At 38.1% G+C, this 25,531-nt stretch overlaps 3 protein-coding genes across 5 annotated transcripts in view; 2 read left to right on the forward strand and 1 right to left on the reverse strand.

Moving 5' to 3' along the window:
* The window catches only part of LOC134211707 (muscle calcium channel subunit alpha-1), a 67,703-nt gene extending 56,409 nt beyond the window's left edge, over positions 1-11,294 (reverse strand). Inside the window, exon 1 of the mRNA XM_062688854.1 lies at positions 10,740-11,294. Coding sequence (XP_062544838.1) covers positions 10,740-10,770 — 31 coding nt within the window. The 5' untranslated portion in view covers positions 10,771-11,294. The remainder of the gene's footprint in view (positions 1-10,739) is intronic.
* LOC134211708 (plexin-B) overlaps positions 1-25,531 on the forward strand; it is a 177,741-nt gene that overhangs the window by 123,253 nt on the left and 28,957 nt on the right. The gene's annotated exons all lie outside the window — the stretch shown is intronic.
* LOC134211710 (mitochondrial glutamate carrier 1-like) overlaps positions 1-25,531 on the forward strand; it is a 153,129-nt gene that overhangs the window by 78,330 nt on the left and 49,268 nt on the right. The window lies entirely within an intron of this gene.

Below are 25,531 nucleotides of genomic sequence, written 5' to 3' on the forward strand. Positions count from 1 at the left end.
AATAATATAAAATCATCCTAAGCTACACTAAAAATGGATGTCATTAGGGTTTATAAGCGTATTTTAGACTTTAAGGTCCTATATATACTACACAACAATTTTGTTTCAAAGAATATCAGTGTTTAAATACTGCGCAAATTCGTCTGCGCAGTCTTCTGATGTCACAATCGCGGTGGTGATTTGAAAGGTGTTTTATCAGCTATCGGATTCCAGCATGTTTGAAGGCTTGCTATAAATCACACCCTCACACCTACATCGGAGGAAGTACCTGCGTCAACGGGGATGTGCTGGAGAGGTGACGATATTAATAATAATGCCCCCCACGTATTGGATTGTCTGCTTCGATAGTAGAGTGTAAGCAATGGGATTTCCTACTGTTACAGAACATTAAGGGTCACGAGTGTTCTATTTGTGATGGCGAAGTGTCAGTAGTGGAGTGCCTCCTGTGAAGTTTCCATGAGATCGTATCGACTTCACCAAAGCGTTTGATCGAGTGCCGCATTTATTGACTGTTGATAAATTGGACAGAATGGGCCTACCCACCTGGCTGACTCGTTGGATAATTTCCTACCTAACTGAGTGTAAAGCGTATGTGCGCATTAACGGAACCTGCTCGGACTCTTTTGCTATATCTTCCGGTGTTCCACAAGGAAGTCACCTAGGTCCACTCATATTTGTGCTTTTTGTGAATGATCTTTGCACCACAATTAAATCCCTGAAAGCGATGTTCGCTGATGACTTGGATTTCTTTCGAGTTGTGTCATCATTGGTAGAATGCTGTGCTCTCCAAGCTGACGTCGACGCATTGGTAAACTGGTGCAAGCTAAACGGAATGGAAATCAACGTCAAAAAATGAAATGTAATATCGTTCAGTAGATCGAAAAGTCCGTCTGTCTTCGATTATAATATGTCTGCCGCCAGTATCACAAGAGTCAGCACCGTCAACGACCTTGGGGTCCAGCTAGATTCTAGGCTCAACTTCAATTTGCACATAACCACAACAACCGCCAAGGCGTATGCAATGCTTGGATTTATAAAACGAAACGCGCAGGAGTTTGAAGATATATACTGCTTGAAATCTCCCTACTGTGCCCTGGTCCGCAGTGCACTGGAATACGCCATATCATGTAGTGCAGAGTAATCGGATCAAACGAATTCAACGAAATTTCATTCGATTTGCGCTTCGTCGACTCCCGTGGAATGACCCCGTCCGCCTTCCACAATATGAGCATCGCTGTGGATTAATTCATCTGTCATCTCTGGCTAGCAGGAGAATCCTTCTTCAACGGTTGTTCGTGTTTGATATCCTGTCTCACAACATTGACTGTCTGATGCTGCTGAGTAATGTCAACATCAACATCAACGTTCCAGCGAGATCAACCCGCCATACAGATTCCTTACGCCTTCCAGCACACCGCACCATTTTTGGACAAAATAACCCGTTTGATATTTGTTGTCGACGTTTTAATGAAGTGTATGTGGACGGATTTCGAAGGAGTAGTTGATTTTATTCATTATTTTACTATGTTTTTCGTAGTTTTTAATGAGCAAATGTGAAACACTTCAAAAGTAGAAGCCTTCATGCTCCTATGTCAATGAAAACCGTTTTATTTACATTTGATTCCTATTTTCTAATGACTTTTTCATATACTAAGGTGCTTAAGTGTACGGATTTCAATGCCCCACGGTAGCTGATTTTCATTGTCCACAAGTAGTGCATAGAGACTTGATGAGTGTCGATCTGCATCAAGCACTGGACTGTCAGTATGTTGACTGCTGTCGAGTATCAGGTCAGAGTTCTGATATACCGCGGGAAACGCTTTACCACACAGTCACTTACAGTGCAAGGCAAGACAGGTACACGTTGTGCTCATGGATCAATAGTCGCCCTCTGAAATATCGCTTGATTGAAGGCCGGAGTGTTGATTTGAAAAAGTCGGGTGTAGTTAACCCTACAGTCACACTACCTTGGTTACACTTTACTCAGGTGCCTGAATGAAGATTTCCGTTACCTTTTTCCAAAACAATAAAATGGCTCATGCCTTGCATTCATTATTTTCTGTTAAGTCGCTGAGTATTGTACACATGACTCTACTCTTAACGGTACCGAGCACGAGAAAGTATGCCTCCAACAATGTCCATGCTTCACTGTAGTATAAAGTGACTGGTAACATCAACAACTTATGTAGAGCCAATTTTGTTTGTATTACAGCAGTGCAGAACGTATAATTCGCAATCACAGCTAACAGCGTCTGCGTTGTAAGATAAAATTTTCAAAATATGTGCTTTATTTCGGTGAAACTTTTGTTCAACATCATTTTTGATATCATGACCTCTGTTTTGCTGTCCGGAAAAGTCCTGCTCGGTTCTCGGCGGTACTTCATCTAGATTTTGCAAATTGTTTTCAAACTTTTAAATTAGTTTTGATCGTAACACATTTCGCCTGCTTGTACTTGCCGGGTCGCTCTTTGATTTATATATTGAATTATGATAGATTGACTATTGATTGAATTTATATGAGAAGTCGAAATAGATTTCAACCAAGTTTTTTGATCATCAATAATTGTTGTAAGGACATGGCTGACGCCATTAATAATTTTCAATATTGTACATTATTTTAAATTTTATGACGAAACTGGTCAATTGTTTACATTATCCTTTGATTACTATTCTCGAGATTGATTCATTTCGATTCATTACAATCATTGATAATATCGCAAGAACGCCTCTTATTATGCTCGTGCATCATTCAAAGACACTTTACAACCCCTTTAGTTCATGTTGTAAGTATATAATTTTAATCACGGACACGAAAAAAATGAAACTTTATATTTGGCTTTATATTTTATATTTTGGCAACATAAAAATCCGGTCGTGTTGCCTAAGTCGGGAAGGGACTGTAAAAGGAATAAAGAATGATAAACAATGAAAAGACATTGGACGGATTCTACGCAGAATGACACATCGACCAAAATGATGGTAGTTGATTTGATCGAAACTTGTCACATGTTTTCGGTGTAGGAGATAGACAATTTTCCACTAATAAGAAAATCGACCCTTGAGTCATTTATAAAAAGGTCGTATCTGTTTTCGAGCAAATTAATAAAAAAAAAACATTTACTTCCACTTGTTTCAACAGTCTACACGAATCACATATAAACAAAAACTTGTCCAAAAGAATATTACATTCTATTGATTTTAATTCATCAATTACTTTTTTTTAGATTTACTTTACGGAGATTTTTTGAGCATCGTGTACTAGGAAACGGTTTACAACACCTTGCAATGTTCTAAGCCATGTTATTAGTATCGTTTCTGTTAAAGTTCTGTTAGAAATGATCGTTTCTGTTAAAGCCTATAGTATACTCCATTTAGGATCCTCATTGAAATAGAGGGGTGGCACTTTGAATCTGAAATACTTTTGAAAATGGTGAACAGATCTACTATAACTATACATACTCCTCTTCTTCTTTTTTCTGTACACAACTGCATCTGTCAGCCACTCAGGTAGGGCCAGTGTCTTTACCTCTAACATGTTTGTAATTTAGGCATGCGCCACAAAAATCATGTATACATCATGAACAAATAAAAATTGATAATCAATATTTCAATATCTACTTTTCAAGATTTAATAACAACAATTCATTCAATCATAACTCTGAAACAGCTCATCTAATTATTATGATGTTGATGTATAAATTTTGGCAATTTCATGTACTAATCGGAAAACCTAGTGTTGGTGATAGAGAATCGCGAATAAGTTTTGAAAAGGGCGAAATTAAAGCATTTTTTTCAAATTAAATGTGAAATATCTCAAAAATGGTTATGCTTAGGAAAAAAACATACAAAATTGAACCAGGAATCATAATTTGGCGTCAAATACAAGTGTTTTCTTAGAAATAGTCTGTTTCAAAAATGGCTTCACTTTTTTTTTTTTTATTTCTTTATCGATCTGATGTAGTTCAAATGTTTTTTTTAAAGTTAAGTTTTTGTGGTAAAAATTTGGTGAAAAACTTAATATGGGATCTTGAGATAGGGGAAATGACGGATTTGGCAAGTTTCGTTCTATTATTGTCAAGGGGATGTTTGGTGACTGAATTTTATGAAATTTGGCCACAGTATTATATGTTATGCAAAGAATGTTTAGGCCAAATTTGAGCATAATTAGTTATATAAAACCCCCCTGACAATAATAGAACAACACCTGCCAGTGAAAAAAAAAATTTCTGTTGTATATTTTCTCCTTCAAACCCTTTCACCTACAATGAACGGTTTCCGAGTTGCAATTTTTTTTTAAATTAGTTTGCTTGAAAACACATACGATCTTTTTATTAATTACTCGAGGATCGATTTTTTTAATTAGTGGAAAATGGTCAGTCTGCTGTACCGAAAATATGTGCCAAATTTCAATAGAAGACACCATGTTAAAAATTCGTTATTTACGAGTCATTTTGCGTGGAGTCCGTCATTACGAGTCCCATGCAGTATTATACGTAATATGTTGTTTACCCCGAAACAGGAAGAAACAAAAGTTTAAAAAGTTTCACCGCTAATGCGCTCATTCAATTTAAAATTGCCGTATTTATGCAAATTATTCTTGAAGCAACGGATTATCGAAGCAACAAACTCTTTTCACTCGAGCAAAGTCAGTTAGTTAGTTAGTCAGTTAGGCTGATTGAGCAAATTGTGATCATGTCCTTGGTATTTCTCTGTTGATATTTCATTATAACACTCTATAATGAACATTATGCAACCCGTTCGAATTGTATAATGGTTATTACAGCACTCTTTGCAAAGATGTTGATTCGTATTTTTTGTGAGTCTTCTTTGTTTGTATAAACTATTAGATGCGTCCATTACCAGGAAGCTCTCTGTGCGAGTTTCTTGGTGTGGTATAAGTAGTGGGCCATAAAAAAAGGCCGATATATCATTCAAGCACGAGCTGTAATACCAATATTATCGATCGAAATTGTAAAAAAAGATACAATAAAATCGTGTTCAGTTTTTATCTTAAGTATTGTTGACCATTCTGGAGAAAAAACATTGATTATTTTGAAAAAACAAAATAATGTGCATTAAATTTTTTGGCCCATCAGAAGGTGATAATTCTCAAAATTAGCCCGTGGCTAGAAAGCGTTGGGCAGGCCTGGTTTAAATGTACGCAATTTATATTGCATTTTGACACGGCACCTTTGGATTTTTTTTGTATTGTCTTTATTAAGGAGACTTTCAGCCCGAGGCTGGCTCGTCTCCGCACCGTAGGAATTTTTTAAGGCGAAAGCAATGAGCTAGATTTTACTAAAGTGGTGCAGATCAGAAACTTAAAATAGAAAAATGGTGATAGCAGCCATCAAATATTTGTAATGCGTATAATTTACCTGATCTAACCTGTCGGAAAAGGTACTACTGGATAGGGGAAAATACTATTTTTGTTTGTGATAAAAATATCCATTTCATTATATCTCAGTACAATTTAAAAAAATGAGTGAATTAGTCTCATTTAATGGGTATCCAAAAACTTCCGTGTATGGCGGAGTGCAGATGGAAGATGGTACATAGAGAAGGCGAATGAACCACGAGTTGCAACAGCTGTTAGGGGAACCATCCATCGTTTACACAGTGAAAATCGGACGACTGCGGTGGGCCGGGCACGTAGCCAGAATGTCGGCCCACAACCCGGTGAAAATGGTTCTCGAGAGCGATCCGACGGGCACAAGAGGCGAGGTGCACAGCGAGCAAGGTAGATCGATCAGGTGGAGAACGATTTGCGGATCCGTAGACTGCGTGGTTGCCGATGTGCAGCCATGAACCGAGCCGAACGGATAAGACTTTTATGTAGGGGAAGAGGACCAGGCTTGTAAAATGTCATCTGCATGTCATTTGACTAATTTGTTCATAACTATCTTCGGAAGCCAAATTTACTTCAAAATTTTAGATGCACGCATAACACTTGAGTAGTGCTATATTTTTGTCCAAAGGTACATTACTCTAAATATAACATCTGAGGCTAGAGAGTGAAATCTCTCCAAAATGTTACGTGTCATTCGACATAATGTCATTTGAATCCACCATTTTGCCTCCCACGCCCCATTAGGGAGGATATTGGAAAAAATCACCTAAGACAAAGTCTAAAATAGCACTTGAAGTAAATGGGTTTCAATTTATCATTGATTTACGTTTTATTGATATACCTCACAGTCTGATTAATGCTCCTTAGCCGTTATAGTGTCTTTCTCGACTACAAAGCAAGACCATTTTGGTCATAAAATTTGAATCCCATAGTCCGATCTGACCAATTTTCAATTTGAAAAAATGTTAAACTCATTATTTCCATCAATTATGCCTAAATAAGATGATAACCGCAAAAAGTTAACTTTAGAAAATAAGTTAGATTTGCATACTAATGCATATCACAAACTTCATCGTGTCCCAATCATGTAATAGCAAACTAATAACAGTTGTCAAGAATGACAGTATCTGTTATCTGTGATAGTTGATTACCCTACTGTACAGTCCACTCCGGCCTTAGACTGAATAAATAAATCTATATTAATAAAAATGAAATGGTTTGCGTTCGTATCCGGGTAACTCAAAAACGGCTAGATGGATTTCTACATTCCTTCAGCTAATACATTCGTTATAATTTCCGACGGGTTTATATGATATTTATTCAAACGAAAATCACGAGTAAAATTGAGTAAACCGTGAAAAACTGTCTGCCGGTGATCTAGTAAATAATAATAATTTCCAAAATTTTCTGGAAATTACAATGCTATTAAAAGTAAACAGAATATTATATGAAAACAGAATACTATATAAAGCGGTAAACTTTAAAAAATGGTTATATTTAATAAACATAGTGTATTTTTGATTATCGGAACGGTCTTTTTTTTTTTTTTTTTCTTCCTAAACAATGGAGGGGGAATCTGCTCAACAGACATCCTGGGTTGACCAGGAAGTGCTGGGTTAGGGGCCACCTCCAATGAGGGAGGCAGGGCTGCATCCCCGACCAGCTAAACCGTTTCCATTGCCGCCAAGCCCATCGTCCCTTCGGTACAACCAGAAAGTAATGCTTCAAAGGGGGGCCAGTGCATGACGCACCCTCGAGGTTAGCTGCGTCCTTGCAGCATCGAACATCGTGACTCGCTTTTAGAAGAACACCATGGTATCGTGCCAGCGCATTGCCGGCTTTCCAGGTGGCCTTACCACGCCCTATGTCCTCGGAAGGTGGGCAGGGTCGACTTCGCGCCTGCTTCCCTCTGCACGACTGGTATCAAGAATGATGATGCCGCGTGCACCCAAATTGACCTTTCTGCGATAGGGCCTATTCGCCAGCACACAGAGGGACTTGCCGACGCGAGGCCTACGCCTGCCCCAGCCTTGACGAGGACCCCTTTCCGCCCTCGGGCTCGGAGACCCCGCCCGGTTGACCGACGCCGCGAAAGCGACGATACCATGTTGTTCTTCGCGCGGCCACTTGTTCGATAAAAGGATCGAGTTCGACCACAGAGCATGACCACCGGTATGACCCATGAAGCCGACTCCGATCCCTTGGACCACCTCTTATTTGCGCCTGAACTAGCCATCCTTGAGTCCACGCGCCACCTTCTGTAGCTCCGAGACGATTTTGGGCGATAGCCGATAAAACGGCGTTCCAGCCAACTTCGTCTTTACACATCCTCCGAACCAGGTTGTCCGGGGTAGTGTCCAGACCACATGTGCAGCATGTGGTCACGCATTGCGCAAAAACGTGAGCACACGAACAACACGTGTTCCGCCGTTTCCTCTAAACCTGCGCGCACACCAAACACTCGGACGAAGCCGAGCAAGCCAGCTGCTTTACCTGCACTTTGATTTTGCAGCACGCTTAAACGCCGGGCACATCGAGCCCCATGGGTGCTTGCTGTTCACAGCTTTGCTGGAACAAATCAAACAATTGGGAGGGTTCGTGCAGCATTGTGCCTTATAACCCCTCCAATCCGCAGCGTCGGCAGAGATTGCTTCTGTCAGGGCCTTTGCAGTCCCATTGCTTGTGCCCCGGTTCCAGGCAATTTGAAGCAAACTTCAGGTTGCTCGTATATTCGCACAGGGCATACCGACCATCCCACCTTGACGCTCCCTAACTCATCTACCTTGAGGCGTCCGCTGCAGATAGCCGAACCAACGCTACCTGCGTCCCTGCCGGACCTTTCCGTAGCCGAACGGCTGCGGTGGCGTCTCCACTTCACACTGTCGCCGCAGTGCCGTGACGAGCTCTTCGACTTCAGTGACGAGGGTCTTTAACCCTTTAGATTCACCTCCGTCGAGTGCCTCACCTTGACCGTCTCGCCTAGGACCTCCTCCGCCAACTTCTTGTAGGCGGCGCCCTTTGCGAGAGACGCCCGCTTCAGCTCGAGTATCATCTCGCCCATCCGGGTACGTCTTATTGACGTACGTCGGCGCCGAGTTCACTGAGCTTGACGTCACCTCATCGCCTTCAAAACATCCGAGTACTTAGCCTCGTCCGCCGTGATGACTAGGGCATCGCCCCTGGAGCGATTGGCGCCTTCCCTGATCTCTTGCTACCCCTCATTCGCCTGGGGCTCTTCTTTTCGGCCCTTGACGTCTTCGGTTTCCTCTTGTTCTTGACCAGGGTCCAGGAGGCGTCATTCCCTGGTCTGGTGCGGCTGAGAACTTTCAGCCTGCCGTAACCCCTTACCACCGTCTTGCTCTGAGTGGACGGACCTTTCCAGGTCCTTCCTCCGGTTTTGGAGGTACCTGACCGGGGTTCAGCTTTCCCAGCCCACTCACCTTGTTCGGGGTAGTAACCTCCATGTTTTGGAGCGGCCCCCAGGAGCTCATCCCCTGAGACTGTCTCTGTTTTGTGTCTGCTCCGTTGGAGAAGTCACATCCGACGTACCTGCAAATACTTGAGCCTCAGTCTGGGTAGACTTTGGCACCACTGTCTTAGCTGGCACGCCTTCGGTCGACTCGACTCGTTTTTGAGTCCGCGAATCCTTGGGCCTCAGTTTGCAGACCTCGACTCCACCGATTTCACGGGTTTACACCTGGCCGTCCCGACCGCCCTCTCCAGCTTGGCGTCCAGCATCGACTTTCGAAGTTTCTGCAAGCTCCTCTTGAGGTCCTTGCTGATATTATGCTTCGATGACGCAAAGTCGATGATGGCGTTCAGCTGTTCCGTCGCCACCTCGAAGGCCGAAAGCCCATCGCGTTTGCGGTTCATTGCCTCTACAAGCCATGGGCCGTCAATAACCCTTCCGGCGTTTTTATAGCCGAGAGGAAGGTTGAGTGACCCACGCTGGCGCTGCGCACTGAGCCGACTATTGCCTCTGGCCTCCTAGGCGGAGACCTGAACAACCCACCTCTTGCGAAGGGGGTTTGTCGCCTACACTACTACCACTAATTGAAGAATTGACTTGGTTTTCCATTTTGGTCCCACGAGTTGCTCGGGAAAAGAGGTCCACCACGCCAGAGCCCAGCATAACGCGGTAAGGGACAATTACTGTGGAGGGTGCCCAGGTACCCCACAGGCTCCGTTAAAGGCCTAGCTTATTATTTCACCCCCCTGGCCATGCATCCCCTCGGCACGGGTCGCTTGACGCCTTGGGATTAGGGGTTAGGGACGATGGTCCCGGTTATCGGAACGGTCTATATTGCAGTTTATGAACATGTGTTGATGTTAACAGTAGAAGCATAAGTACTAGAACGCTAACCCCGCTATAGTAATTTAAATTATTTTTGCCAAATTATGCTTCATCCCCACCATCGTTTTGGCACTTGTAGTACCGGTACTTTGGCTGCCAGGTTGAAGTAACCTAGATGTTAGTCACGCGAACAGGAACGACATTAGCAATCTTATACTTTTGAAATAAATTATGTTAACAAATCAAGACCTACATAAAAATAAATTTTAAAAATCCAAAACATGTGTTATAATGAAAATTCAATAATAAATACATATGTCCTTTAAATTTTTATTCCGAACTGATATCTTTTTGTACACGAACAGATAATCATATAATGCTACATTTTTTTTATTCACGGTGTAGGTAGTTAGGTACATTTCAATCATTTATAAGAATAATTTAATTTTTTTTGAGACGTACGATCAATCAATTAATTAGCTTTGAATAAACACTAAAAAAAGTGATACCTGATGAATGCAGAAAGATTTATTTTCAGAAAAAAATACACCTTTCAAATATTTCTTTTGTTTCGGGATAAGTGCAATGACATATTCATAGAACACATAGAATAAAGAAATAGCTTTAATTCGTTATCAATAGCCACGGAAAAAAGTAAAAAAATAAATAAATATATTTGAAACAATCATAATTTTATTACATGCACTTCCTGACTGATGAAAAAAAAACTTCATGGTTGTTGAGACTTTTTCAATTTACATGTTTATATTCACTCAATAAGAACACAAATCATTAAATTTATACAATTGTATTTCAATACAATTATCTGATCTATAAGTGAGTTAAACGCCTATAACACGCACCGCCAGTAAAAAACATTTATGAGTTCCGAGAAAATTGCATAGACATAATAATAAAAAAACACACAATTCTTGTCATCCAATTTTAGGTCACCAGAGAAACTTTCGTTAATTGATGATTAAGGATAAAAGTGTGGCCATGACGTGTGTATGCATATATGTATCATTCATCTCTACATTGTATATCTTTGTATTTTAGGACATATTCAGAATAAAATCACATCCAGCTTCTCACCTGATGAACGTAGAGATGGGTCAGCATCCATTTTTTTCTATTTTCTAGGCGAACGATTGGCTAAAAATATTTCTACCTAATTTTATAGTCACTTGATATGGTAAACATAACTAAATGTATTTTTTCATATTATTTCCTGTGAGAAATAAACAAAGGAACAATTCCTTTGAGCATCACAGTTTTAGATGGAAAACTCGCGCGAAGCTTTTTTATCACACACGCATTTCTTCCTGTAGGGTTTCTATTTTACGAGAATTTTCGATCACTAAAATATGGTTGTGCTAGCTTGTTATCGAATCAATCACACGCTTTTTTTATTAAATTGTTGGCTCCTATCACTGCTGATGCTGATTGTTTAAAGAATGCTGGATGATGATGTGAAGTACTGACACACATTAGCACTACCAAAGTAACATGTATCTCGATTCTTAGCTTAGCATTGCAACAACCATGTTGGATATATAACACGCATTTATATGCATTACGATAATCAATGTAATGTTTTATAAGTGTAGCATCTGAAGAAATTTGACTGATTTCTTTCGAAATGAAAAATGCATAGTATTTATCACTCCACTAACTCGACACATGTAAATTGTTCGTTTATGTAGAAGAGTACGATTTACTGACAGTAACATTTACCATGCGCAGAATCGACCACTTTCCGTCGTCCATCCAGAGTTGCCAGGAGACGAACGTGCGAGGTCACCATCAGAGCATAACATGAAAGTTATTCGAATTGAAATAAATCGAATGGGTATTTCATGAGAACTTATATTACTGAAACTTCACTTAATTTGTAAAAAAAACCTTGGTTAGCTCAAATGCGAAGTCATCTTTACGAGTTTACAACCCCACGGTCACACAGGATTCAACAACACTATTGGATAGTTTTCTATAATTTTGGAAATAACTGTTGACACAATTTATTCCAAATATGTTTAAAACATTCTTATTCTTCTTTATATGTGGCTCAACGTCCCAACTGGAACTTGAATTGCATTAGTTAACATCAAATATAGTATATTTGTTAGCGTTCTTATTTACGAAACGGAGGATCCATATATTGTTAATATGCACGAGTTTTCAAACATGGTACAACATTTTTCACGGCGGTTGATCATCCCGAGCAGGAGAGATTGGCTCAATAATACCTAATTATGTTATTGATACTATACTCTGTTACGAACTAGCCCTGCATAAGGCGGTAAAATACCAAGCGAATAATACCAAAATTAATATGCACAATACTTAAGCCATAACATACTCAGTTATTAAATTGAATTTTGATAGCAAATGCATAACCAATTATTATTCGTTTGGTATTGAAGTACCTAAGCATGTTATCTCTCAGGTATTCTGCATATAAGTTTTTGGTACATATTATTTTTTGGTATTTTACCTCTTATGCAAGGCTAGTTCATACCAATTTGTGTTATCAAGGTCTTCGCTCCTGCTCGGGATGAGCTGATTTTCTACCCGCCGCTGTCACATCCAGGCGCTATGGTATATGCGTAAAATAGCCAGCATGAGTTAACCGCCAGAAATTTGTATAGCGAAAGACACCTAATGCGGGTTTGCTCAAAATTAGGAACTTTTCATGAAAAAATATTTGGTACCGGTTATGTAGGAAGGTGTCTGCTACTACGCCTACCAAATATTGTTTTCGAAGAAGGTGTTTAATTTTGAGAAATCGAACCATAGTTGCCTTTCACCGTACTGATTTCTGAAAGTTAATTCCTAGTGTGCCGCTGTAAGCACGCTCAAAGTGGGCGATTCATTCCCAGTAAACCAGTGAACGTTTAGGTGGCCTAACAATCGACGCAAACTGTTTTTGTATGCGGTGACTAAAATTCGCAAACAGGATACCAAGCTTCTTACTGCTTTCATTTTTGAAAAGTGCTATTTACACAGATATGTGCTTCCAAACAGAGAAATTACCTTATGCGAGATGTTTCTTTCTGAATCATTGATTTGAGCTCGTCGTTGTATTGGAGGTCGATAATCTCCATTTGGAACAGGTACATTATTCATATTATTAAAAGGTTTTGAGAAAATAGAAATTTCATTCACTGTGTTTTAATTAAATTAGCTAATAGGCTTGAAAATTGCTGGAAGGGTTTGTTTTTTATCAGTACATTTACCAGATTGAACTGTTTTCATGAACATGAACTGTTTTCAATAAGATTTACCAGTTTTCAGCAACTAATTGTGTCAAAATGTCTCGTGCTAATTTTGTTTCAAAAGCTCTAATGTTGGATAATAAAAGTTCCACAAGTTGATCCTTCCTTGCAGCTTTATGTTCAAGTTATTGAGATATGTATTCGGTAATATCTACCAGAAAAGCTAAGTCACTCGCCTTATCATGAACATTCAGCTTGCACTTTGGTTTTTCTTTATCTGCAGTGCACAAAAGTCTTCTCCATTCAACTCGATCCATGGCTGCACGTCGCCAGCCACGCAATCTGCGGAGGGTCCGCAAATCGTCCTCCACTTGATTGATCCACCTTGCTCGCTATGCATCTCGCCTTCTTGTTCCCGTTGAATTGTTGTCGAGAATCATTTTCATTCTGGCTACGTGCCCGGCCCACTGCAGTCTTCCGATTTTCGCGGTGTGAACGATGGATGGTTCTCCCAACAGCTGATGCAACTCGTGATTCATTCGTCTCCTCCACGTACCGTCCGCCATCTGCATTCTTCTTCTTTATTTGGAGCAGGGAAAAGCCCGTTTGAGTAGAATTATTCATGAAATCTTTCTCAAACTGGCGCAAAACCTTCTCTTCTTTTATATCAACAGATTCCACCATAGTTGGTACGCAGCACTTTCCTTTCGAAAACTCGCAACTTGCGTTAGACCAACTCGCGTTGGTCCTCCACGAGCATCGTCCAGGTCTCGTGTCCGTAGAGAAATACCGGTCTAATGAGTGTTTTGTAGATAGTCAATTTGGTACGACAGCGAACTCTATTCGATCGGAGCGTTTTGCGGAGTTCAAAGTACGTTCGTTTTCCTGCCATGATGCGTCAAAGTACGTTCCAATTATAAGCTACATTTGAACACAATGAAAGTAAAATACTCGAATAACTGTTTTATGCCAGTAATATTCACCTGTGTTGAACTTAATGTAAAACTTAAAAAAAAAACGCATAAATAAAGATATTTAAAAAAAACAGTAATATTCTCCAGTATTTAAGGTGAATCGCATTGGAATACAACTTCAAAACTACAGCACTTTCAGGGGCACATAACTCCAGAAGCAGTTTTTAACCATTACTCACTTACAGCATAAATGAAGCATGGTTTTCAGATATACTATTATTACATTTGAGCGAGCAAAAACGTTAGGTGAGAAGTAGCACGGCCATTGTGGCAGACATTTTTGGACTCGGTCGTTACTCACCTAAATTCTACTTCTTCTTATTGACATTACATCCCCCACTGAGACATTACCGCCTCGCTGCTTAATGTTCATTCAGCACTTCCACAGTTATAAACCGCGAGGTTTCTAAGCCAAGTTACCATTTTGCATTCGTATATCATGAGGCTAACACGATGATACTTTTGCCCAGGAAAGTCGAGGCAATTTCCAAACCGAAAATTGCCTAGACCGGTACCGGGAATCGAACCCAGCCACCCTCAACAGGGTCTTGCTTTATGGCTGCGCATCTTACCGCTGGCTAAAGTTGGCCCTGTATTCACCTTAAAAACAAATTATAAAAAAGAGGTTTCTCGAGTCAGATAGAATAGCTTGTGGGACGGTTATGAAGTATTTTCTGTCACTACCGGGTCACAAAAAAATGGAGCGAAGGGCCGTATCCGGCCCGCGGGACGTACGTTGGGCAGCCCTGGCCTAAAGAATGTGAACAACCATAAAGATGTGAAATAGTCTTTTACAATCTTTTGATGATTCAGGCGTTTTCCTCATTAAGCAAATTTTTAGATCTTTGCAGATTTAATGATCCTCCAGATTTTACACACTTATTGATGCCCCATTTTTTCAGATTATGGTGCTAACTCAGATTCTTCCGATTTAGATCATTGTCATGACCTAAACTTTTCAGAATATTCTCAGGTACTTTTGATCATATGAAAGCAAACTCGAATGTAATGTCTTGTTGCAGGTCGCTCGTTCGTGGGCCGCCAATCGCCAGTCTTCCTGCACGCCGGCCGTACGCGCATCTTTCTCGATTGCACACTGCCAGCGAGTGGGGAGTCCAGCGAGTGACGTCCTCTTCCAGGTTCTCTGCTAAACATGACTTTTGCTGGTCTCTCTTTCGACATACGCACTACATGTCCAACCCACTGTAATCTGCCGTATTTTATCAGCCTGCCTGTGTCTGCATTTTTGTACACCTGGTAGAACTCGTGATTCATGCGTCTGCGCCATTCATCATTTTCCACCACGTCGCCACGTCAGTATTGAGGGCAGTATTTTCCGCTCAAACACTGAGAATTCGATAGTCTGCATCTTTTAGCGGATCAACGAATCAACGATGTGTACAGAGCTAGTTTTGTCCGTGTCTGTAGGCTGCGAGTCTTTAGCTGACTATGCAAACCTTAGAAATTCCTACGTGCAGCCGCAACACGCCTTTTCACCTCGCGACTAACGTCATTATCACATGTAACGGGTGTTCCAAGATATATGAATCGGAATCAACACCGTTTGGGGGACCAACACTGCACTGTTTGACAAAAATGGCGGCATACTGTGTGGACCAGAACCTTTGGTACTGTTACTTAGGTCCTTTTGAAGTTGAGCGAGAAATCAATAACAATCCCCGTTAGTCTTGTCTGGTCCTAGCACATCCACAGCAAGTATTGAAAAGCATCCTAGAAATGTCGATTGTATTACCGACAGTGTTTGAATCCAAACGAAAATGAAAAAATCTTTGTCATGTCTGTTCTGTATACACTCTCGATCAGTGTTGTAAAGTGTCATTTACATTCGTTTGTATAATTTTCCCAAAACTTTTTTCAGAAGTTAGCTATTGATTCTTGATGTATACAAACTTATAGCGCTGAAATGTGCCTACAACTTTGTCTAACAAGACATTGCTGTAAATATGTAATCTGGGCGTGGGAAGCAAAATGTCATTCAAATGACTACTGACATTTTGGAGTTTTCACTCTCCAGCCTTGAGGCTATATTTAGAGCAATGTACCCTTGAACAAAAAATAGCCCTACTCAAGCGTTATAAGTACATCTAAAATAATGATGTGAATTTTACTTCTGAAGAAGTTGTGAACAAATTAGTCAAATGACATGCAGATGAAATTTTACAAGCCTGCTCTCGATAAGTAGCATACCGTAAGAGACGTTTTTCGGAAGCTGGTACGATAATTAACAGATTCGGGGGGCTATACCCCATGATAAATTTCTTTTAAAAAGACCCAATTGCGGGGGGAATACCGGTTCTGATGATGCATTTGAACTTGTTTCCACAAATATGGTACCCAACATAAAATGAGCGAGAACAAAACGTTTTTTCAAACCCCTTCGCCTCGGTGGGGGTTGTCTATCCGAATCAATTTTTTTTTCAACATGTATACACATACTATTTGCAGTAAACGAATTACCGATTTCTAAATCAATATTTTCGATATTTCGTTAAGATGCTTTTCATATTGGTACATAGCGATAAAAACTATAAAATTTATAGAAGAATAATCTCATGATTAAATAAAATTTTAATATTTGCAGATACAAAAATCCAAAATATTAATTATCGCCACTCAGACTCATTTTTTGTTGATATTATTTCTTTTCAAATTTAATTATAATGTTGGCCATTTTAAAACTATATTTTTTTTTTTAAATTTAATTTTTCTTTTGTTTATTCAAATTATAACCATTTCAAAAACTTCTCTTTAAATTTACGTGAATGTTTGATTGGTGGTTGTGTAAAAAGAATCGACTAATAAAAAAAAATTATACATATTAAGGTGTTATAACAGGAAAGGATAACATGGTCATAAAAGACTTATGATGTATTAGATACTTTTACTCATGTTTTTCATTCAAAATGTCACTTTTCAAACGCTATCTTTATTTATTTTCTGCCGAAGAAATAACGCATGCGTAGAAATATACAGTGTATGATTATTCAATGCAATTTATTTCAGGACCATTAAAGATCGAATATACAAATTTTTATCAAATTATCTAATCCAAATTTAATTTATCTTCAAATATGTAAAAATATATAATTGATTGTCAACTTATTTGGTAGTATGTTTAACAATATAAAAGCTGTTGAATAATTTCCTATAGATGAACTTCTAATGTTCACAGAATAAAATATCAAAAGTAGCAAGATATGGAATCATTAAAAAATTTAATTTTTTGTACAAATATTTTCAAAAAAAATATGTCACAATTAAATTATGATAATTTTGTACAATATTTGCGAAAAATATAATTTGTATTTAACATTTTTTAAATAAAAATCAAATGTTATTTTCAAAATAACTATAGATATATTTTACTGTGTTTGAATCTCAAAACATTTTAATTGAGAATTTCTTCGAAAATGAAAGATTTATAGTACATAGATTTGTATTTGCTCTATAATCAAGTTAAAAATGAAAAAATTTGATTAATTTTATTATATAAATTGAAGCAATCAATAAGTAACTACTGTCTACGATGCAATAGTGGAAAATTTCATGCAAATTTGTTTTGATAAATTTCTTTTAAAACAACCATTATGAAATGATGATGATTGATATATGCATAAATATGTATGCAAAATTTTTATTCAACAATGCATTTCCGTTTTCCCATACACATACTTAATTTTTACGGGCTTGTAAACGAATTCTTTCTCAACAGATATCTACAATTCAGTAAAAAATCAACATTTTACCAAATCGCTTTCGATATCTATAAATAGCCATGATATGAGAAGATAATATTTTAATATTTATGATAATATGATTGCTAAAGCATCTAAATATTTTACAAGTTGAAATAACTACAAAATTGAGTCTCTTAAAAATGAATAATCAATTCCACATCAAATGATAACAAATAAAATTTATTAACGACAGAAATTTATTAGTAATGATGAAAATTTTTTATTTTATGATTTATAGTTATAAATATTTCAGAGTTTTAATCACTATAATTTCTGAATAATTGTGAAAACCACAAATATTTCCATATATCGAAAACACGAAAACAAAATATTATCAATTTTTTATAAATCATTTGAAAATTAAAACCACTTTACATGATTGAACAATAATTGAAGATTATTGAAAATCATTAATGATCACTTGAAATCAAAAAAATTTGTACGAAGGTCTTGTTTTTATTCAATCGTTTATACGTACTGGTTGTATGTTATTGCGATTTCTAACATTCCACCGTGTAGATTATTCGTACTATATTTATTCTGATAATACATGATTCACAACAGGCAGAACATTCGTAATGAATGTGTATTAATTGTTCAAATTAATTAGACGTTAATAAATCATTCAAAAATCGTCACATAATTTTGTGACAATATTCAATTATTAAAATCCAACTGAGAATGAATGATCACCACTTATAGCAATGAGTTTAAGATAATGTTATCGTAATTTTAATTACATATTACTTATGTATACTGTTTTCATACCTCAACATTGCGTCAGGTCTATTTGTGTCAAAACGACGCTTAGTCTGTTATATTTATTTTGTCGGTGCACGAACATGATTCAACAACGCATGCGATGTACCGTACAGCTATCATTTAAATCAGAAACTTTGAAGTTTAAATAATTCAGGAGTCATAACATTTTCAATTTATCCATTTTGTAATCAAACTTTCTATAAATACATAATGTAATATATTATCTTCTCGTTTCAACATCAGAGTATTTATTTTCAATTTGATTTTCATATTACTGTGCATATCTACTGCAGATTCACGAATTAAATGATCAACAGCAAAGAAAAGATACATGGACGAAATAGTAAATTTGATCAGAACATCATTGCTTGAAGGGACTAGATTTTCTAAATAATATGGATCAGGCGTAATACGACAGGTATGCTATAAAATTATTGTATGTCAAAAAGCCAAATTTTCACTGGGTTTTCATCAAATAGTTTTAACATCAATTCACGTTTCACAATCAAACAGTAAGTTTTGTATTTTGAAATGTCGCTTGTTAGTATTCCTCACTGAAAATTATTGTTTAAATATTCTTTGTGAAAAAATATCAAAATATGCACAGATTTTCTAATTTTTTAATGCTTTTTAGATTTCCTTCAAATAGTCTATGCTGAGATATTTCATAGGACAATATCTTGAAATCGAAAATTTGATATAATATTTCTAGAGATGTGATTCTGCAATATTTCAAATCACACGTGCTTTGTTGAAAACTATCTCATTCTTTGTTAATTAAGATCAAATTTCGATAATTTCAGTTAATTTTGGATCAGAAAGATATGTATTTTGTTTCATACTATCTTATTTTTCAGTATTTTGTTATTTAAGAAAATGGTCGTCATCGATATTTGTTTGACCCTATTCTTCTTATTCTTCTTATTTATCACTGAACATTGCCGTGAACGTATTCCACTTCACTGTTGTTCTGAGGTCTGAGTACCATGCATTCGTTTATCAGGCTGGATGATACGATGATTATTTACTATTGTAACAGTTTCAATCGTATCAATAAGTCAATCTCGTAAGTACATCGCAAGCTTCTTCTTCCATAGCACTACATTCCAACTGGCTCTCCCGTATATCTAAAGCAAAAGAAAGAGACAGCAAAGCATGCGTTGCTGCTCTGTCTCAAGCGCGTTGCTTTAGTAAAGCTTGACTTCCACCGCTAGGTTCGCAAGCGTTTCAAATCCATGGAAGGACCGTCTAATCTGGCTTCAAACGCGTTGATATTAGCTTTCATAGGCCTATGTAATTATGACAGAGGTTTAGACTGACTTAGTGGCGGGTGCTTAGTCTCTGTACCAGTTTGTAGAGAAAGCAGGCGAGTTGTCATCGGCGATATTTTTTCAAATTTTGGAATCGATTGATAATAAACACAAAATTATCATTAAAATGTCAACCTAACTAATATCAATTTAATGTCAACAATAAAGTTCACTCGGATGTTTGGCATTGTGTTTTGCTGTTATGAGCATGAGCATGAGCATGATGACCGTGCATTTCGTAGTTGCTACTCCGTGATCGACCAGAACAATCGCAATTGCACAGGGAACCAATGGCTGGAAGATTTTGCTCTCCAACCTAATGTGCACAGTCCGAGAGCTCTAGTATTTTGGATGGTCGATAACGGCGCTGGCCACGTCCTCACGGTCATCGGGGATGGGAAGGAATTGATGATGCAGTCACTCGGCCACTGCATGCCGAGAAACACCTCTGCACTCGCCACGTGTTCCTGTGGAATTTTATTGGAATCTGGGGTTTTAGGTTTTATGGCAGAGGTTCGTCTTGGTTAACGGGTTGTCAATGCGTTAGTAATGAAAGGGTGGTGTATATTTTAATTGAATGCCGAAACGAGCTTTAGGCTCATTTCGAATTCTAACAGTTACCTGCTAGAACTAATCAAGTTGTAAGTATAGGGGTAGAAGATGGAAACGGTCTGTAAGCCCATTTCCAGTTCTAGTCATTGTTCTAGTGAAAAGATATGTCTGAATCTTGTTATGCAGCTTTTAAAAAAAATCTATTTTGAAATTATAGGACGATTTTGAATAGAGGACGATTGTCGCTGCCGTTCCCTTTGTTCTCGTTCCCAAACATGTTGGGTACACAACTGTTAAAACGTACTGCTTTTTCCTGCGTTGACGTTGAATTCATCTTCCAATGTTTGTTTACAAAATAAGTTACGCCCAAATCGCGAATCGGTCCCGATTTATCGTCCTATCCTCGCCAGCAACAGATGTTTCGCCAGTGACTAAGCGACAATCTTCCTCTATAGATTATTACCTCTATTGTTTGATTGTTTGATGTAACCTGTAACGTAACAGATTCACTTCTTCAACTTTTTTGTTGGATGCTTTGCAGTGGTTATCGGTGAAGCAAAGAATTGTATATTTAAAGCCGAAAGAAAACGTTCATCAAACTTCGTCAAGACACAAAAAATAAGAAATACTTAAATTTAAAAAAAAAAACTTAAAAAAGTCAAATACTTAGCTATTATAAAAGGCAGCTTTTACGTGTGAAACACAAAGTCTTTTGAACTGTCATAACTTAGTAATGCACATTTGATATGTGTAGGCATCCAAAAAAAAAAAATTCAAAAAACAAAGAATTCTGTGAAGCTTCATACAAAAAGTAAGATGTTCTAACATTCTCCCCCTTTCTAGTTTTATATCTATGAATGTCCCTCCTTCTTTCATCATATAAATATCGAGGCAGCAATAAACTATTTTTGTTCGTCTCGATTATGATGGATTTTATAATTTGTTGCCGTAATTAAAATTTAACCTTTTTTGTGCAGTCTCCAAAAGTTTGAACCTCGTGGCGTTATACAGATATAGGGTGGGTGTACCAATTGCCGCCATTCATAAGAACAACTGTTTTTTTTTTTAAATAAGTAAAAGGCATGCAGGTAGACTTTATATATCAAGCGAAAGGTTTTACTTCCGGCTCCTTAGAGAGGATCGTAGTAATCCATGACCAAAACATACGGACGCGAAACTGTTTTTCTCCCTGTCAAACATGTGACAAAGTGAAAAATTTTAAAGTGTACGTTTTCATCCGAACTTGCACCCTTTAGTTGGAATGGAAATACATTTTGAAGTTCCCCACCGGATTTTAAACAGGAAGAAATAGAAATCAACTGAGCCTGATTGAATCATCTCAAACTGATGTCCTGATAGGTGGATGACCTATTGAATTCCTCAAGCCTTCAACATCATCAATTTATTCAAGTAAGATCCATCTAATTTAACGCTAAGAATTTGTTTCCTTCCTTTACATATAACATACAGATCCTCTCCTAACTATACTAATTTAGCGGATGTTCTAAACGGAATAGATTAGAAAAGGCGCTATGTACGGTTTGGGCTATCAATTTAGACTGACAGTCAGCTTTATGCGTCTTCAGAGCCCATCGGCTTCAGGTGGTATTAGTTATGCGATGGATCGGGGCTTATCGGTGCAGGAGGTCAGGGGTGTCATCGGTCATTTGGTGGTTTGTCGGTTTCAGATGCCTGGTTTGGAGGTGTGATGTGTGGTGGACTTCTGGTGTAGGGGTTTTTCCGCAGCTCTGCCTAACTGTTCAAACAAACAAAGAACAGTTGGGCAGAGTTGTGGAGGGGCCCTAGCACCAGGGGTCCACCATGCATCGCGCTTCCATGTCGGGCGTCTGAGACTGGCAGGCTACCGGGTGATCGATGACATCCTTGATTTCTTGTATTGATGAGTTTCGGTTCGTCGTGTAACTGATACCACCTGAAGCCAGTAATATCACTGGTAGCAGATTTGTAACGCTGGTTGCAGTGACTTATACTAAATGACAACAAAATTTCAATCATTTAGCGCGGTGACTTTGTTGTTGGCGGAGTTCAGACAACGAATTGTTGGCCAGAGAGTGGTGATGGGCTTTCACACTGAAGGACCTCCAGGCAGCATTTTTCTAGATTGCCCTCAGAGATAATTTACTGACGGGTTGCTGAATGATCGAGCCCTTACTGATCTTGACAAAAGTCGACAGCTTACACGCTCATTTTGAGGTTTCATTGGTTTTTGTTGGAAGTGGAACAACTCAAATTTAAAGTGGTTCCGCTTTTAATAAAGAGTGAGTGAAATTTCCGTTGGAGGAGAATGCTCGGCAATACAATACTTCTTACTATAGAGTAAAAAGTTCGATGTCTGAGGTTGTTTCATCCAGCGGATCATTCACCATGAATGTGAATAAGGCCAAATCTTGAAACTGTCAAACCTGAACGAGTTCTAGTTGTAGTTAATGCAAGTGTAACTATTTTAAAGCGAAAGTTTTGATAACATTTTATAAAAATGATAAAAAATACTCTATATATAACTTGTTTAGTAAAAAATTAGATTCGTTAAAACATGTTCTAAAAGAAAAAATGTATGAAAACTGGACGTTTTATTATGGCTCACCAGAGGGGCTGTTTTTAGAATTTTTATAGTGATTGTTTCACTTTCAATCGCTCGTTTGTTTAACTGGCAATGGTCTTAAGTGAAATAGGTCTACAATTGCTAGTTAGCAAGCTTCCAGCAACATATCGACAGTTTCATGAAATGCAGACACGACTCAATATTTGCAAATTTTCAGAAACGAAGTTTTAATTTTGACCAAAAAGAAACTTTTATATTTTAGTAATTGTTTTGAATTATTAGGCCTCTCTCTGCATGTGTTCATACAAATGTATTAGTTTTATGTGTTTCAAACAAGAAAATCTAAAAATCAAAATTTCCAAGAAATGTCCAAAAACATTAATTTTGAAATACACATAACTTTTGATGTATTGTGACTTCTGACCTGGATTTTGACAGGTTAATCTTTTATACCAGTATATTTGCCAGTATTGTGTGAAAAACGTTGATATGTGATAAGTCTCATAAGTTTGAAGTGATAAAACATATTTTTTTTTAGGATTTATTGAATTTATGTTTCTGTTGTAATCAGGTTTCTTTCACTAGTCAAAAAATCATTGAACACTTTTTCGAACATTTAAATCAGTTTCCACATATGTACTTTGTGCTCTATAATCACTATTTTTACACTTTCATGTAGCAACAAACAAACATGATCTACTTTTTCACTCAATTCCGACAGGGGGTTGATACTCCTAGATACTTGATCGTCTCTGGGGCGTGTTTTCAAGTTCAGCATTCAGAGGTCACATACAGTCGTGATTTATTTAGTAGGCAGAACGATCGGCCGGTCATCACATAATTTTTTCTGCTTTGTGCGGTTAGCAGAACGATCGCCCGATCATCGAAATGTTGTTCTGCTTTGTGCGGGTGAGTAAATTAATTAGAAAAGTGAAGATTCAGTTCGCGTCAGTAAGCAGAACGATCGGCCGGTCATCGAAAATGTTGTTCTGCTTTGTGCGGTTAGCAGAGAGATCGGCTGGTCATCGACAATTTTGTTCTGCCTAGTGCGGTTGGTAATTAAAATAATTAGTGCTCGTTCGATTATGTTTTGAATTGATCAAACTACACGGTATACCGTTTACCAAAACGAACCCTGCCACAATACCTACCCCATATATCCAACATCTCAGTAATTTCTCGTGGAAGTGCAGATGACTCGTCGGCTTCTATCAAAGCGAGTATCATGTCAACATTTTCCTACCCATTCCTTAATTGAATTGCATTCGGACACGGCCGGCGCTTGTATTGCTTATTTTTGGGTCACCAGTTCTTACACATTGAAGATGATGTTAGTCCCAAACTTCATCTGTTGGTTATCTGTGTAATTACAGCTGACCTGGCAATAACGGAGTAGCAACCGTGGGCGGTCAATCATGCTCATGCTCATGCTCATGCTCAAGCGAAAGGTTTTACTTCCGGCTCCTTAGAACAGCTATGAAAACCACAAAAAAAAATGTTATAATCCTCAAATTAATTAATCCATAACAGGAACGCCAGTTGTGGCACTATTCTTAATTTTGGTTCCTTATTTGGCAAATCCCATTGTTTTCTTATGTTGGTACCCGCAGTTGATACAGACATTTTTGAAATCGACGGAGCGGTAACACAAGTTTTGAGTTTGTTGACGATTACTATTAAATTAAATTTCTAACCCAAAAAAAATGAACAATTTTAGGCTAAAATGTGTTTTAACGCTTTAATCAGCATTTTAAAAATGACGTCCTATATCCCTTGCTGGGTGAAATAAAAAAGCATCAGCATCATTTTGTTTTCTCGCTTTCGTCAGGGCCAATAGAACAGTTTAGGAGGTCCCCGATTCGGTGCATTGTTGCACTGTCGTGTGGAGCATGGTTGTCCCGTGTCGTTTAATGCGATGTCGTTCCCGCATCTATGACGCCTTTGCTTGAACAAATCATTTTATTTAATGGCTAGACATGTTAATAATTTAATCTAGTTCTCAAATCTTTTGGCAGATACTTCTGGAGGCTGTCATAGCGGTGGGAGCAGAGTGTAAAATAATCGAAAATTTTTAGTGAAGTCCATTTTTCTTCATTTGTCAGTTCACTTCCGACACATTCATAGTCGGCTCTGAACAGTCAATATTCAGTTGAATATTAGTCTTTGAATATTAATGCACATTTTACAGATTGATAAATTATCTGAAATCTGAACACGTTTCAAATGAGTAAAGCGATTTATCACAGAGGACTGAATCCGATTTTCATCCGCGAAGCACTTTCAGCGGTAAACATCAACATAAACAATGATAATTATGTTTTTTTCTGCACATAGTAAACACATTCAGTGACAGTCGAATGAATGAGTTCGTGGAGTAGTCGTCTGACTATGTCATTCTATGTTTTGAATATTCATGCGATGTGTAAGACTATTTACTTGCTAAGGACACCTATTGTCCTGCGAATCAGGGTCGTTTTACTATATAAGGCTCCAGGAAGAATTAGAATGAGTTTTTGTTGGGAGGCGGAAGGACTTCCCTTAAAATTCTGGCCAAAGTGGACCAAACACGCGTGAGATGGTAGAGTAAGCAGGGCTCAGCATGAAAATTGAAAAAAACGTGCGTAATTTACATTTAGTTTATATAGTTCATTTTAATTTTCATTCGGAAAGAAAGGAGAAAGGATACAGGTTGGGTTACACACCTTTATAATCTCATCACCATCGTGGGATTCCTGTTCGTCGTGACGTGA

The sequence above is a fragment of the Armigeres subalbatus genome, chromosome 2 (assembly GCF_024139115.2).
Source record: "Armigeres subalbatus isolate Guangzhou_Male chromosome 2, GZ_Asu_2, whole genome shotgun sequence".
Lineage (NCBI taxonomy): Eukaryota > Metazoa > Arthropoda > Insecta > Diptera > Culicidae > Armigeres > Armigeres subalbatus.